General features: G+C 42.9%; 1 protein-coding gene across 14 annotated transcripts in view; it reads right to left on the minus strand.

Annotated features, from left to right (window-relative positions):
- Positions 1-17,097, minus strand: part of dlg1 (discs large 1) — a 390,478-nt gene that overhangs the window by 169,250 nt on the left and 204,131 nt on the right. For 10 of the 14 annotated variants that reach the window (XM_046616176.1, XM_046616192.1, XM_046616257.1 and 7 more), the window contains exon 1: positions 13,772-14,102. The exons of the other annotated variants lie outside the window; for them this stretch is intronic. In XM_046616176.1, the coding sequence (XP_046472132.1) occupies positions 13,772-14,087 (316 nt within the window). In that variant the 5' untranslated portion in view covers positions 14,088-14,102. Of the gene's footprint in view, positions 1-13,771; positions 14,103-17,097 lie in introns of those variants that run through there. 14 annotated transcript variants of the gene reach the window in all.

A 17,097-nucleotide genomic window follows, 5' to 3' on the forward strand; every position in this document is an offset into this window, starting at 1 on the left:
TGATCCGAAATTTAGAGAGTAAAGAAACGAAAAGCGCTTGGAGGGGAAAACCACGAGCGACTTTCGGTCCATATATCGCCTGCCGATCCCTACAGAATTCTGTTTTATCGAAGAGATATGCCGATAGGAGACTGAAAGAGAGATAGAAAGGGAGAACGAGGGAAAAATATGGAGGAGAAGAAATATAAAGGGCTTAGCTATCTTTCTTTTTCCTCTCACCAAGACGTACGCTCGCTTTTCCCTACCTGCGCGCTACAGAATACGATATTTTTCTCCTTTCGTCTGCTCTATTATACAAGTATAACGTTATAACTCGAAGGAAAATAATCGAGAGCTTGAAGAGTATTGAAACAACGATGACAACGACACCTCGTGTTAAATGCTATTTAAAGAAACGCTGCTGCAAAATCAAAATAAGACAAACAAAAAATTACGTTTCGAGTTATTCTTTTTAGTTTAGAAATAAAGCGACGACTCGTGCTTCTCCGATTTTGCACAATTTCACAATATCTTCGATATCCTATTAAAACGATGAATTTGGGAACTTGAATTATAGCAAACTGATCAGAACCAGGAATCGATATTGAACCCTAGAATTTTCATCACCCGCGTATTTTGGGGTCAACTGGTTGGAAGGAATTTATAGAACTATGAAATATGAAGCGTTCTACACTCTTAACACGTAAATATCGGCACGCAACGTTGCTTGGGCGATACGATAAGAAATTTTATTTATCAACGGCAATAGCGTCGCGCGGATGTTGAGGAATCCGGGTTACCTGTTCTGAAATATTTGAAACCCGGCTGCACATTGCGTTATAAATTCCTCGCGAATGTCTTGAATTTATATTGTACGTTTCACCTGCGCATCAATCTCAAAGGCACAAAATTTCAAAGACACGTGAAATACGTCCGTAAGTGAATTTCGTCAAAAGTATACGAATATAATGTTACGGTCGAATACTAGGACGAGTGTTTGGTAACGGTAGTAAAAAAAATACCAGTTTGATAAAAACTTCGCGATGGATTCTTTGGCTGAAATGTGATCAATGAACGAAAGTGAATTCGAGAACTGGCAAGTGTCCGATAATGCGATGTTACAAAGCTTGCGAAGCTTCAAATGTTTGAAGTGAAATTCGTTGGGTAATTACAACCTCGGGTATCTAAAGGTTGGCATCTGATTCAAGAAGGTGTTTGTGGATTTTCACCCCTCGTTGTTTGCTCCGAGGTTCAGCAGGGTCTTTAGCCGTTGGCATTGTTCAAACAGCCACAAGCTTCCCCATTCCCTGCACTGACGCTTGCCTTAAACCAAGCATAGTTTAGTTTGGAAATTTCTACGAGTGGTTGGAGGCCAAGGTGACTTGGAAAGGAGACACCGTCGTTGCCTCCTTCCGAGACAGGCGACATCGACTATTCGTGCGAGTCGAGACCGGAAGTGGAAGCAGCGGCACGATATTGCCGGCTCGATGTATGTTTTCGGTAAGTTTAATGAGTAAGAAGAAAGAAAAAAGAAACACGACGAACTGTAAGAATTGCGGCGAAAAGAAACAGAAAAAAAAAGGAAGAAAAATCTCTGGCAGCCATAAAAATCGCCACGTACTACAAAGGAATTTCTTGTTACAACTCGGTCTCTAGTAATTTGCCCGGAAACGCAATGCAGTTGACGGAAACTTTTCTCGTTACCGGGATAAGAGGATCAGGTTCGTTCTCACAGAAGCGCGCGGAGCGTTGGGAAAATGAAGAAGACAAAGGAACGCGCGGATCGAGAAGAAACAGTGTAAAAAGGCTGCGGGTCGTGACAGCGTCGGAAAAATAAAATCATGAATATGCATATTGCACGTCCAATGTCGTCGGGTCGAAAGCGAAAAAAAAAAATTCGATATTAGCGGGAAGGTCTGTTGTTTCTTTTTATTATTATACGCTTTGAAAATTATTAAAACGTTTGCGTAAGCTGATGTTAAAATTTAGAAAATTTAATAGCAATACGTAAATAATTTTAATTAAACGAACTTGTGAATTCAGTCACGATTTGAAAAAAAAAAAAAACGAAATTGCAAGATGATGGCAGAAGTTCGCAACCACCAATTCTTGGCGGACATAATACGGCCTGATTCAATTAACTTGCAATATCTTGTTCAAATTGTCACTAGATTCATAAGTTTGCTAATTTCAAATTCAATAAGACCAAATAAATTTATGAAAAAAAACTAAAAATTTGTACAGTAGCTACCGATACATACGATTTTTTGCTATTAATTAGTAAAATTTATTATAGTAAGAAAATGATTAATAATATTTTGTTGCGGATACGAGCAATTTTTTTTACTAAATTAGGGCTCAATATTTGCCTCAACCAGTACTCACGATCATTCGTCATTCGAACATTAGACTTTTACTTTCAACATTTTCTAGCATACCTTTACGTATTTCGCCGAAACGCAAAGAAATAGAAAATACAATACCTAACAGCGCTTACAACGTTGTGCCATTAGAAAATGAAAAAATTAATTGAAATGGCTGGGCAAAACTTTAATGATAATTCTTGGAAGACACCTCGCAATTTTCAAAGTACCGAAAATCAATTCCAGGGTAGGATTTGATTTTATCGTGTCTGAACATCGTTACAAACAAAAAAAGAAAAAAACACAAATATCTAATAATCTCCGATTACCCCCAAAAAGATCCACAGAACGAGTGTTCAAAGAAAACATCCGACTACACCAAGAATCCCATAACGCGTCAAGAGTTGACGAGAAAAAAAATTTTCTTTTCTCCTTTCAAAGAATGGGCAATATGCCGGAGAAGTTTAAAACGACCGTCGTTAGGTTTGAAACTGATCTCTCCGTATACATTTCCGACTCAAATACCCGGGGAGTATTTGTCTGGAAGGAAATTTCGCAAGCTTTGTTATCTTCGACAAGGTCCGGGGGCATTACTTCCAGCTCTAAAATTTCCTTCCACCGGCTGCTCAACAGTCCGATATCCCCGGCGTGTTCAGGACTTGACTCGCGGATCGCAGAGACGTGGGATTTCTCTCTGGAATATACGGTACCACGTTCGTACATCGTACGTATGTGTGTACAGATCTGTGGTTAAAACGAGGAACGTAATCCTTCGCCGGCGTTCAACCTTCGACCCCGAGGCGATTTTCCTCAGCGTTTTGCAACAAAAGCTGAATCACCCTGAAACGTGCGACTATCACCTTTGAGCTTGATGCCAGCGTGCGCTAAAGTCCGACTCACCAAATGGTTGAATCGTCGGTATACTCGTAATCCCTGCGGATCACAGATTATATGGTATCTTCGCGATTACTCTCTAAAGGATCAAAATTTTTTCGAGCAAGAATTGCGGAGCGTCAAATTATGTTGAACGCTAAGCGAGAGAATGAGAAACGGTGAAATTGTCGGATTTGTTTTTCTTCTTCCTTTTCACTTGCTTTTTTATTTCCAATCCTTTTGAGCGTATCGGTAAACGTGTCGATAGGATGACCGGCGATCGGCTCGTAAAAAAAAAGGATGCGGTGCTTGGCCGGCTTGCCGAGCAGCCATGATGCTCTCTTTGAGCGTCGAAACTGAACACACAAGCCTTTCCAAACAGAGTTTCGAAAACGGAATTGAAAACGAGCAACGACACTCAAATCCTTTGTAACAACGCGCGATGCACGGGCGAAAACGATGGCTTAAACTCGACCTCTGTTCACGCTCACAGCCATTGCGGATATCAGTTGTGCAAACAATTATACCGTATTCCTGCAGCCACCCTCGACCACCGTGCCACTCGTTCGATACGGTTATTTCAATCCAGCTTGTTATGAAAATTGACAAACTCCGATAGGTACGCGTCTCTTTTGCACACTCAACCTTTGATATTATCACTCGTTCATACCAGTTTTCACCAGTTTTCACGTAACTCCAAGCTGTCCAAAACCTGTCGATAAATGAGACCACGCCTCGTTACTGTTCAATGAGTAATTTTCTTCGAACGACATCGAGATACCGAATCAAGTAAACGACCGTCTGGTATTTTCACAAAAATTAATACGACGTGAACAATAAAATTGATCACGAATGTACTACCATACTCGAAACTGAAATATGTCGAGCCAAAAATCGAAAATTAAAAAAACGTTCTCCTTCACCGCGGCTTAAACCACTTTGTTGGTCGATGCTTTCCGAACGACGTTCGTCGTACGATATTATATACGTATTCGAAAAATAATGCGAGCGTTGAGGTGAAAAATGATTGGTTACAAAGACCCGCCGGCTCAGTTTCCGTGCACAGAAACCACCGACTCGAGCAAAAGCCATAGAAGAAGGAAAAGCTAAAAACAACTGGGATCAGAAAAGAAAAAGGTAAAATCAAATCTCGCGTGTCCCGCGGTATTCGTATTAATATTCGAACGCACATCAGCCCCGTTGAACCTCCGTTATAGGCCTCGGGGGATCGCAGCGTTTCGCTTTTCGTTTTGCGATCGGTGTTGAAAAGCTTTTTGCACGGCCATCCGTGTAACCGGGAAGGTACGGGCAATGCTGTAGTTCGCGGAAAGGAATATCGGATGAAAAAATGAATCACACGATTCTACATTCCAACTCATTATCCATGCATGCACCCGAGTTGGTTTTGCGAAATTTCACCTCCGTTAAAATTCGCGTACGATGTAAACGATGCTCGTGTCATCCCTGAATGTTTTTTCTACTTCCGTCCGCGGTACATTGAAATAATTTTTCACAAACACTCCGCACTAATTGCGAATTTTTCCTGAAATTTCAACGCGAAAAATATGGGTTCAGAGAGACCAGGCGGTGATGCGAGAGGATTGATAAATATCGCAATTAACTAGACGGTTCCAACTCCGACGAGAAAAAGGATAATAAGAAAAGTAGGTTATTAAACTGAGAAGGAACGATACACGTTGCGTACAGTTGGAACAAGATGAATGGTTTCTCTCGCTGTGGCGGAAACACTCGACGTATCCAAACCACAAGGCGAGTCTCGCCGCTCGAGGTTAACAATTTATCAAAATCCTTTATATATTTATTGTCATAGCACCCGCCGCGCCGCGGCTTCTCTGTCATCTGCAGTTTCTACCCGCCCGACATTTTCCCGTGTCACAATGAGCCGCGGAGATAATCGCTGGGCGACGCTCTTCGGCTCCGCTCGAGTCTGAGCCTCGAAAACGAATACGTAGCGTAATGGTCGCCGCAAAAATATCCGAGAAGTATTCGTTCAAAGAATTTTAAAGAATTTTAAAGAATCCAAGAAAGACGTCGTTGCGAATAGCTGCGTGATACCTGCCGCGTGCGTCAAAGAAAATTTCGAAGTCGTATAAGCTGCGTGAACGGAAAAGGTTGAGTTCGGTATCGCGAGATCAGGTTTTCTTAAAGTCGCTCGAAAACGTGGAAACAACGAACACCGCCAGGCTTTCCAATATAACTCGGTTGAAAAACGCAAAGCGGTTTAGCCCGGATGCCTTTTCTCCAAGACCCCAATTTCGCCGAGAAGTCGAAGTTTCTTTCACTATTCCTCCTCGATAGGTTTGGTCCATTAGCTCGTTCCGGGGGCGACCCGATGCGTTCAAGGGTAGGCAAAGACCGACCCGAGTTTATCGACGCTCACTTACGTCGAAGGCTCGCTCGAGACTTGGCTGTCCTCATCAGTTATTTAACGCACCTCTCGCCGACTCCTGAGCTCGCGGTATCCGTTTTGGCGTTTTCGATGTTTCCGGGAGGGCGAAACGAGGCCCTAATAGCGATCCCAGAACCAGGGGCAACGATATCGTTCGCAGCCACCGCCCCACTCGAGCTTTACGGTCGACTGTACCGACTGACAAAGAGAATTATCCATGGTCTCACATCAGCCCCGTTGCCATGGGAGGAGAATATCCGTTTGATAAAGCTTCAGGTACGTGTGTCACGCTCGGCAGATCCGTCGATAGTAATCGCAAATCCCTCGGGCTTTGGCAAGCCTCTGAACCAGTCAACGTTAACCTGCCTTTTGATCAAGGATCCGCTTGATCGTATTCACTGATAAACACAGTCTTGTCTGGTGCCGGGACCTCGTCGTTGCCGATGTTCGTCAGTCAAGACACTTGACGCTGGTTCACTTTGTGACGGATCGATTGACCCCTCGACTTATTCTTAGGTCATAACTGTAGACATATAACATATCACTCATTGGTTCCGCGTTATCCCCACGTGATAACCGAGATTTTGGCGAGACGGCCGCACAGCCGGATCAGCCGATTATAAGTGCCATCAAGAATTAACCATTTTCCGAATAACCGGCACTTATCAATGGCGGACAAGATTTCCGGTCCCAAAGGCGTCCGCTGTTGTGAAAGTTTCGGAAACGCTATACTTTATTTATTCTGATTCAGGTGTTGATCCAGTAGTAACGTTAAGTTGAGAGCTACGTGTCGAGCATCACAGGCAGGGTTCCGCCTCTTTGAAATTCGACCTATTAAGAAAGCAGCTGTTACTCTGAAAGCCTGGCGGAAAGTGTTTTAGGTAGAACCGTACTATACGAGATTCAACGCAACAAACCAATGTATATACAACACATTTGAGCACCAATAAAACACAACGCGGTTTAGATGGCGGTGTCTGGTTTCCATTTTCCATCCTAGACAACCGGTATAAGAAAAGTTTCGCAGTGTGTAAAGCGCAGAGCCAAACTAAGTTCATCTCTCTCGGCCGCGTACGTCTACGTACATGCAGGTATACCTTTTGTCGCGGCAGAGAAAACCCGTTTTCTCTGAGACGAAGAAGAATTTTTCGCCACACCCTGGGGCGCGACATGCACGCAGCATTTTCTGTACATTTATTTTTACCCCGGAGTCTTTTTCCCCATCCTTCCTGCCTTTGCTCTTACATTTTTTCACTCTATGGATCATTTCCTTTTTCACCTTATAATCCCCCCCCACCGATCAAGACCGCAACGCGACGGATGGAAATTTGTGATTGACAAATTCGCCCAACGTGAAAAATTTAAAGATTCATGATTTGGACCAATTTCGAGTGAATCTTTATACATGAGACCGCTTCTGGGTACAAAAATAGGGGGATGGTTGCAGCACGAATGTATGTACATAGGTATGTGTACATGTGCTATATGTATAAACATAAGTAGCAGAGCCGAATGAGATTTGCAGACGGGAGGAGTCAGAGTTTGTACGGATACCGTCTTTGTACCGTGAATTTAGCCACGTTGAACCTACATTCGAGTTCGCATACCGTCATTTCACCGTCTAGTTACAGTATCATAATTACGATTTACGATCTGTGTGAGCGTTCGAAAAAGAAACGGATATAGAAATGAAATAACACAAAAGAAAAAGAAAACAACGGAACAAGTGCGAATAGAACTTGCGCCCTCAGGGTTCCGTATAAACTTAATCATTTTTGTTTATGCGATACGACTAGAAATGAACTATTTTCGGACTTTACCCTTTACTTAGTCTACGAGACCTTGCTTCGATCCGAATTTCATGATTCTAGGTTAACGGCAAGTACCCTATAGGTTTTGATTTTCCAGTTTGCGAGTATCAAAATGTGTGACACAAATGGCCGTATCTTTTCATTGCGTTAACTCGGAGGCTTGAATTTTTTACACCTCAAAGGGACCGTAGACCTCAGTATTTGATATGAATTTCAACTTGATACCTTTTCCCGTTCCTGCGAAAAAGGGTCTTGACAGACGAACAACAAAGTGATCATATAAGGGTTCCGTTTTTTCTTTTTGAGGTACGGAACCCTGAAAAACACATCGCGATGTCTTCCTTCTTGATTTTCGCACCCACGCGATGATGAGACGGTACCATGTGAACCCAAAATTCGACATGTTTCATCGACGATACGGAGGCGTTGCGATCCTTTTTCAACGTCACGTAGTGCCGTGTTACCAGGTTGATGGAATCCCGAATGACGTATTCGTACACCGCACCCTCGAGGACGAAATCCTGCCTCCTGCTTTCATACGTAGATGGATGGAACGATCAGTTTATTACACCGTAAGCCAAAGCTATCCAAGCACGAGCCCTCGTCAGAGTTTAGGTTGAGCAAGACTAATGCTAGCATAATAATGGCGGAGAGGATAGAGCCAACTTTTTGCACTCTACTTCACGACCGTCCCAGTAGTTCTTACGAGTCAAGTTTTCGGTCAACTTTTCTAAGTGGCCACGAAAAGCTTGAGTACTGATTTAGTTCTCACGAGTGTCGACCGGACTCGTAAATCCTTGGCGCCTTTACTCCCGAATGGTAATAAATTACATGCGTTCATGCGGAACATGAACGCGACGATCAAATGATTATTAAAGCAGTCTCGCTATCAGGTGTTTTTATACGCAAGAAGATATCACACCGTAGAATCAACGCGGAAAACTTTTATGCACTTTTTGATCGCTATTCCACCTTTAAAATTGAACACCTTTCGCCTACGATAAGATTCGACTTACATTATTTCTCACTTGAAAATTTCCTAACATATATCTCACGGCAATCGTGAGAACTGAGATTCGTATTTGTCAATAAAAACCCTCCGGTGTTTCCAGTATTCCAGTTTTTACGACCAACCCCAAAGTAACCCTGAATCTGCTACTGCTGCTTCAAAACCTCACTCCCCTTTTCAAGATTCTCGTTATATTCACGGTTTCGGTTTCAACTTCAGGACCGAAAGGATCGCGTAATAAAGCGAAGTTGCGTCGATACAACATACGTAGGCGAGGAATTGTTTTGCGAGGTATTTCCTTTGTCCGTTCACTCCTACAGGTAGGTATAATAGGAGCAATTCCATGACTACAAGGCAAAGTTTAAGCGCAGAGAAGTCTTGGGTGAGATTAGAGCAGAGTTTACAACCTGTATACCGCATGCATGTACGTGTACCGTGTTACTCATTTGGAGGAGGGCAGAGCCTTTGTGTAATCGCATCAAATACCGCCTCCCTCGACCCCTCCCTCATCCCGACATCGCATTGTAAACTATTATCTGTACAAAGCAGCCACCTAATTCCACCTCGCATTTTCGATACGCGCTTGTGCGGGTGCGGTGTTTACGGACACGTACGTATGTGTGTAATACATACTTCCGGGTAAAGGTAATGTCTGTATAAGTGGAGCGGAACGTACCGCCGTGACCCTTTGTGCCGCAATCCCACCACAGGTTTCTCGGGAAATCCTAACCGTACAAAGCGGAATCATCCCCGTGCTCCTTTTCATGTTGGTAAGAATGAAGAAAAATGGCAAGGAACGAAGGGGGATGAAAGAAAAATTCTTCTATCTCAAGATCCCGAATCAAAATTACACGGAAAATTAGCGAAACGATCGAAAGGACGTAAAACGTAGTTTCACATATTGTAAGATTTTTTTGTGGTTTTTTTCCCGGTTCTTGGTCTGCTTCATTTTTGTGGTTTGCCAAGAGCGAAATTTTATCCCAGATGTAGTGTAAGAATAGAAACGACAATGCGAAACGAATTTATCTCAGTTGCTGCTGAGTGTATATCTCGATGAATGTGAATATGAATTAAATGTGGGTACACAGTGCGCAGGCCAAGTGGATATTCGAATACTGCGTAGATACATCGAGCTGCAGGGCACACAGAGTTGCCGTTTGTATAGTTATACGGTAAAATTTATTTAGCCCCATACCAGAAACGCAGTTGCAGGTCCACGGTTGTTATACGCAGAAGGTAATTAACTTGACATGTTATACCTGCGGGTGGCTACCTGAACTGCACACGCTTTACCGGATGACTGCGAGAGCGGCAAATTCGCGCGAATTTCATTTCGTTGAGAACAAATGACTCCGAGAAGTGATTCGTTTTTGCTTAGGATAATTGTTTTTCTTTCCAAATGATGTAAACATAGTCTATTTTCAAACGAGATCATGATAATTTTTTATTTTTTTGAAGGGGGCTTGGAAGGAGAAAAAATGGAAGTATGTTTGTCCCAATGGAATTCAATCAATCGTAAACGTAATATACAGATGAATTGCTTGTGGCTGAGAATTTTTTTTTATTATTTTTTTTTTTTTTTGACTTTCATAGTCAAATTGACGATTTAACATCATCATTTATGCGATGAAACGAAATTCGCTCGCTGGCATCGGTCTAACGAGTAGCGTGATTGATTTCATTAATGAAAAGCTCTGTTACGGGGACCGAGGTGGAATTTTGAAGAAGATTTAAAAATTGAATAACAGAATTGACGAATTGAATATTCCCAATCATATGACGTATAGCTTTAGAAATAATGATCAACTTCACAACTGTGCAATGAATTGGATGCTGAGATGAACATTGTAAAAACACGCCAACGAAGTATCCGAATGATTCGGGACCTTAGGCTATTGCCTGATTCAAGGGATGAGGAATTGGTTCCCAATCCATCAGGAATCGTCGTCTGGTTCTCGTGTTCGCGGGTCACCGAGAAGCGCAGCGTGTGAATTTGAGGGTGAGCATGGGGTTGAAGGAGTGGAGTTAGCCGAGTGAAACACTGTCGTTACTTTGGCGAATGAGTCAGGCTTTCAGCGTTAAAGTGTAATACAACATTTTGCAATTGTGTAGGTATAGCCGGGCGGTATAACGCTCGTAGAGAAACAGTTTCATAACTGGGTCGAGGAAGGATGTGAGCACGAATGTACGAAAGCACGTTGATACGAACGCGTGCAGCCGGGCGAGTGTAAATACCAAGAGTTTCCCCGAGAGCGCCTAATAGTTCACAAGAGTGGCTCAAAAGTACCTCTGAAAACGCCCGAAATCACCGGATAGGAAGTTGAATAATGGTAATAACAATAGCTGTAAAAAGGAAAAGAAAACTTTCCACCAACTGAGAGAGTCGAGAGAGTCGAGAGGGCGGCGAGGAAATACGGGCAATTTAAAATACTCTTTGGTACAACTTGAACCGTAACTTGCAGCGACCTCGTAGTCTCACTCATCGTAGAGGCTTATGACTATTCGAGACGTTGCGAGGAACAGTACATTGTAACGAAAAGAACTCCTTGTTGCGCACGCTTCCTTCCATAACAAGAGCATGTTACGCGTTCGTTCGCGAAGCACGAACTTGAGGTTAGGGTCGCGTAATGTCAAAATTGATTCTTTAAATATTATGAAACATCGGCAAAGTCAAACAAAGTGCCAAAAATGTCGAAAAAAAGTCTTCATTTCGCGTGACGAACGGCGCCACGAGGCCCATTTCCACGACTAAGGGATTCTTCGAGGAGTTTGAAAAATGTTCGGGGTGAAATTCACCCCAAGTGACCTATTAGGGTTAAAACATGCTTGCGTTATAGAAACGTCGTTTTTTCAGCAGTTCTACTTCCCTTCAAACGAGCGTTTTGTTCGCGCCAAATTAATCGTGCAGCCCGTCATCTCAAAATTATACCAACTTCACGAGGGTGATAATACGCTATAAACACTGATGTGCTTATTGCACAAGAAATTTAATAATTATCACTATTTCACCAATGCATATTACATGTACGTTACCAAGCACTGCAGCTCTCTTTTTCAATAAAACCAACACATCTGCATAGGCGAAGAGTTTGTCGTACTCACCTGAAACACAGTGAACAAATTTCATCACGTTAAACGAGTTCGTAATCTCAATTTTTAATCTTAAATAATTCCTGAAGAATCCAAGCGATTAATATTGCCCACAAGTGAAAATATTTCGCTAAGAATGTTTCCCACGCTACTCGATCCACTTGATTTACGCCGTTCGTTACGTCAATTTGACTAGAAGTATGCACCGCATGTGAATGCAGACGCGTTCGCAGACATACGTTCAGATTTGAACGTCCGATGCAGCAACGTGACGAAGGCATCGTCGCCTAGTTCTACTCGTGTCAGTTCAGTGTCAGGTAGAGCCTCCCTTTGCGATAGATAGGAAGATCATAGACAAGCGCATATGCAAGTTATATGCAGCCTAGTTGCTACAAGGTAGACAATGCGATCCGCCAAAACAAAGCCGACGCTGCATCTCACGCAGCCCTCCCTCTAGTCACGTTTGCGATAAACACGTTTCGTAGTTCGAGCCTATTAATTATCAAGCGAGAAATGAGTTGGAGGAGCGCATCGATTCAGCCACGGTTGTGATATTTACCTGTAATTTCGATGGATCAAGTTTGATTGAATATAACTCAAATCGTCGGGTCTTGGTGCCTGATGGCATATTTATTCATTATTAAAGCCCAGTACTCGCGATAATTTGAGACTTTAGTCAAGCTTGATTCGTCAAAATTGCCGATACATGTAATAACGATCAACGAGAAGAAAGCGATAACAAAATCTTTTCAATATACTCTCGAAACTATCCTAACGCAATTTTGTAACTTAGTTGAAATTTTATTGTTTACGATCTACTCGTGAACTGATTACCTCGGAGGTGGAATGATCTGCAGAATTTTCTCACTTCAGATGGATAACTGCAATTGCCACTGAACACTCGACACACACTACCAATCTTATTTAATTACAATCACAGTAAGACTGTGAAACAATAAGTCCCTTCGACAAAAGATCACTGCAATTAGTATTAATGAGTGGAAAAATTCTTCCGCGTCCGTTCGTCGCAGCTCGGTATTCGAGACTGAAACTCGAGTAGCGAAACTGGGCACGCTACATAATTGTTTACGTACGTGAGTCACCTTCGCGAACGAGTTCACCTAACGGCGTCCCGAAATACAAAACAAGACGAAATTTCCGACGTAGAATTGGCATACAGGTATCAGATGATTCGGTATTCATACATTCTAAATGAATTTAAGGGTGTATCTATTCCTACATGGAGAATAATTTTGTTCGCTTTAAATGCATGGATTTTTCAAGTACGACCCCGCATGTACACCCTTGAATTCCGAGGCAGCTGTGTAAAATACCACTTCCGAGTTTAAGAGCTGTGTATATATACGTTACCAGACTATAACAGAGATCCATTTTGTTTTGAATACATTTAAATTCATTTCGACACGCATTCTTTGCGCATCGGGTATAATTTATTCAAATTTAATTTGAATTTATTTTGGCTGAATAAAACGTAAAATTTGCATACCGTATCGATTAACATTTACAAGTCAAACTGAGGGATTTCATAAATTCAACGAACAGACAATGCGGAATGAGAAAGTTCCGTGTTGTTTACTGGGGTGGCCATTAACGGAATTTGAAAAAACTTCACCCTTGTCACATCTCAATTCGACTTGAAATAAATATGAGAAGAAATTTTTAATTTCTCAATTCCTTCCCTGACTTGGAAAGAAACAATAACTTCAGCTACAGATCTGAGGATTGGCAAGGTGAAACATGCTTTGTGATCGAAAAAAATACTGCAACTGAAAAGCTTAATTCGCTAAATTTCTCATTCCGAGATGACAAACTTACGGTCAGGCTGACAAGGAAGGTATCCCAGGTCGATCTCACCGATTTGATTTCTTTTTTAATGAATATGTTATAGTAGACTCAAAGCTAAGCCTATTTTTGTATTTACCATTAAACGCTTTAAAGGCTGTTTCACCCACAAGAACTCGCAACGAGAAATGAAAAATGTTATTTTCTCAATTACAAAATAAAAAAAAAAAAATAAAAAAACGAGCTGACAAATCGTCCTTGCGTGCCTTACTTTGAAGGGTGGTTTCACCCCCTTAAGGCGTTTAATGGCATACGTAAAAAAAAAAAGAAAAGAAAAGAACAGTAGGCGTCGCTTAGTTTTTAGTCTACTTTCAGAGATCGACCTGGGATACCTTCCTCGCGGGAGGATTTTTGAAATCGAGAGTGGCGATACCTTCTTTCGGAGGAATATATCCGTGCACCTCGCAGTAACTGCCAGCAGGACCAGAGGCTCCGGGTGTGTCGAGGGTGAAGAGGGTGGTGGCGGAAGTGTTGAGGGTGTCGGAAGCCTGGTGAGTAGCCGAGTTCGGCTGGTGGATAGTGGACCTCGAATCCTGTACGCTGGTTTGGTGCTCCTGCTGGGCTGCCAAAATCTCTTCACGCCTGCACTTGGCGCATCTGCGCATCTCCGAGCGAACGCGAAGCAGCCAGACCATACCGAATAGAGCCATGTCAACCCGTGGAACGTTTTCCCCCGACGGAACCGTCATTCTCGCCGAAACGCAGTCATCGATTATATGCTCCACCGATATTCCGTGATACATCACCGGATAACGCACTATTCGACACTGTTTAACCACCGCACTGGAAGAGCGTCTTCAGGACTCGCTGCGACGAGTCAGCGACGATTCGGACCTTCCGCATCCTCGGTTCACCTTCATCTTCGCAGAGCCCTTTTCATTCGGGTCATTCTCGACTGGTATTCTGACTTTTCGTGTGTTCGTGGAAAGAATTCCGAACTCTCCAGACTGTTTCAGTATAATTTGGCAAGTTCTCATCTACGTGTGTTCGTCTCATCCACCGGAGGCTTCTGTTCTCGTATTACGGATCAACGAAATAGAAAATAATCTGGGATTTACTCCCGCTGTAATTTATAATTGAAGAGTCTTTTTCAGATACTTTGAGAGTACCAAAGGGCGCTAAGCGCTGAACAATTAACAATGCAAAGAATCTCGTCGCTTTCCCTGAGAATTTTTCAGCTGAACGATCGCCATTTAGGGTTGGGCAAATAATTTCACGTCGTATTCACGCAGCCTTTGTACAAGGAAAGGGGGGAAAACATTTCAGCGACCAGGTGTCTGGAAGTAAAATCTGCGATGAAATTGTATCCCGCGAGGAACCATCTACCCGGGGTGAAAACCTCGCCCCGACACTCAGGGATTTTCCATAAATTGTACAAAACCGTAGAAACACAGCCCTCCTGATACCCACACGTGCGAGAGATAGACTCCTTTTAATCCCTCTCCCGTAATTCGCAGGACACGCAATTAAAACTTGGTCAATTCCACTGCCTAGGGTCGAATCTGGTACAACAAGTTACACAAATTCTCCCCCATTCTTGGAGCAACATTCACCTTCCGCCCTACTTCGTTCGAGTAAAGACTGCAGAACGGTGGAAAATCTTATTCATTTATTTATTTATTTCATGCAAGTAAAAGCGCGGTGAATAGAGAGAGAACGATTTTCAATGGTGATAACGCGGATATTCAGCCACGAGTATCCAGCATTTTACGCTTCTTCGATTCGTTCGTTATTTTTTGACGACTCGATCGTAAACGCGAAGTAGTTGATTGGCGTTCGAAACGACGATGAAGAAAAATGACATCGACGTCGAAATATTATGTTGCCGTTATAGAAAACGAAGAGAAAGTTTTATTATTTTTGTTTTTAGTGCTCGTAACAACATCATGAACGCGTTTATAACTTGGCTGCGGGTTATCCGGCGTGAATACAAATATATAAGTTCGGAGCCGTCCTGCCGGGTTGTGCGTTGGGCATGTCCTTGTAGACATGTGAAAAAATGGGGATGGAAAGGGCGGAGCGGCCGGCGACGTTCTGAGGAAGATTTATTTCTACGACTCCGATAAATTTATCCTCAAGGCGAGAGTAAGGAAGCGTGTTTTTGAACGAAAGGGACGTATAGCTGGTTCCTGGCGACGGTGAGGAAAATAGTGGACAAGAAAGGGAAACACTCGACGTATAGTGCAAGGTCCGTTCCATCGTCGGTCGAACCACCCCCGATACGTCGGCGTTATTTCGACTAACTTACGATCGGCCCTCGAGAGGATTTTCGCGGCGATTTCGCCTGTTAATCGTTATTTCAAGAATTATATCCTGATTTAAGGTTGCATCTTAGTCGGCTTGGCCGGGTCGCGGAGAGGCGCAAAAGCGGGAGAGAGAGTGTCCGAGAGAGAGGGAGAGAGACGGAAAAGAGCCATTTCAGCGGGAGCTCGAGTAATGGTACGAGACTAATAAACTACCCTCGGCTTGGCCTGGGATTTCGTGCGGTGGTGCTGGGAAAGCACTCCGGGCCTTTCGCCAACCGGAGGGTGTTGCCCGAGCTTGAGAAAACTGCGAATTGAATATTGATTCCAAGACCGCAAAATTGCGACCCGAGAACCCGTAACGCTCAATGCTGCACGGCTCTTCTTCTCTTCCTAAATACCTCCCCCCCCGCCCCCCTACCCCCGTCTGTTTTTGATCATCTCCTAAAGTTCAACTTTCATCCCCAACTCGGTTATTTTATTATCGCGATAAAAAATACCCACCCTTCCTCGTTTTCCTCCTTTTTTTTTTTTAGTACTACTTTGCAAAGTTCCGACTCCATTCCTGTTTTTTTTCTTTTAATTTTTGTTTTTTATTTTCAATTATTTGATTGTTTTTTTTTTTTTTTATTTTTTTTTTTCGTTTTCACTTTTCGCCCGTTCCTCTTCACGGAGCTTTGTCTTTGTTTGGCACACGTTTCGCTGGTCGTTAATGTGTCAAGGGCGGCAGTTTCGAGGAATGTAAAGTAACCCTTGAGCGCTGAAGACTTCCGCGAAATTTCGTTACGAATTACTTGGAAACGGTTCATCGACGTGGCAGCGAGGATGAAAAGTTTTCATTCAAACTTCCAACCCGTTAAAATTAATCCGCACAAAAATTTTGTTTGCAAGCTTGGCGTCATCGTTTTAAAGCCGACGATGGTGATAATCATCCTCCAAAGGCGCAAGGCAGGTCAGACGTCTTCCGGCTAAAATACGTACGGCAATACCTTCGACACATTCCCTTTGTCTCCAGATATTTTGTCGTATTATTTTCACGCTCGTAAAGTCAGAAGGTTTCCGAGTACCTTTACTCAAGGCGCATTGACAATGGATGAGGAGGGGAGGCAGAAGACGGATAGTCATTAGTCGGGGAATTGCTCGAGGCAGAATAAGCAACGTTTCTAAAAGTATTCTCTTTCTCTCTTTCGACCTTTTCGCCAATTATTGTAATCTGCTGCCACGTCGAGGTCGAGGCTGTGCAGTGATAATCGTAAATTCTTTAATTATATAGGTACGTCATAGCTTTGGCTCAACTTTTAAATTTACAACTGTAATTTTTGAAATTGAGTTTTCCCCTCGTCAAAGGCAGCGCGAGTCTGCGTCTATATATATATATATATGTATATACCTATATACAACCCACTTGCAATTAAACACTTTTCTCACGACGGAATTCCGCCAAGCCCAGATCCAC

Source organism: Neodiprion pinetum, chromosome 1 (genome assembly GCF_021155775.2).
Source record: "Neodiprion pinetum isolate iyNeoPine1 chromosome 1, iyNeoPine1.2, whole genome shotgun sequence".
NCBI classification, from domain to species: Eukaryota; Metazoa; Arthropoda; class Insecta; order Hymenoptera; family Diprionidae; genus Neodiprion; species Neodiprion pinetum.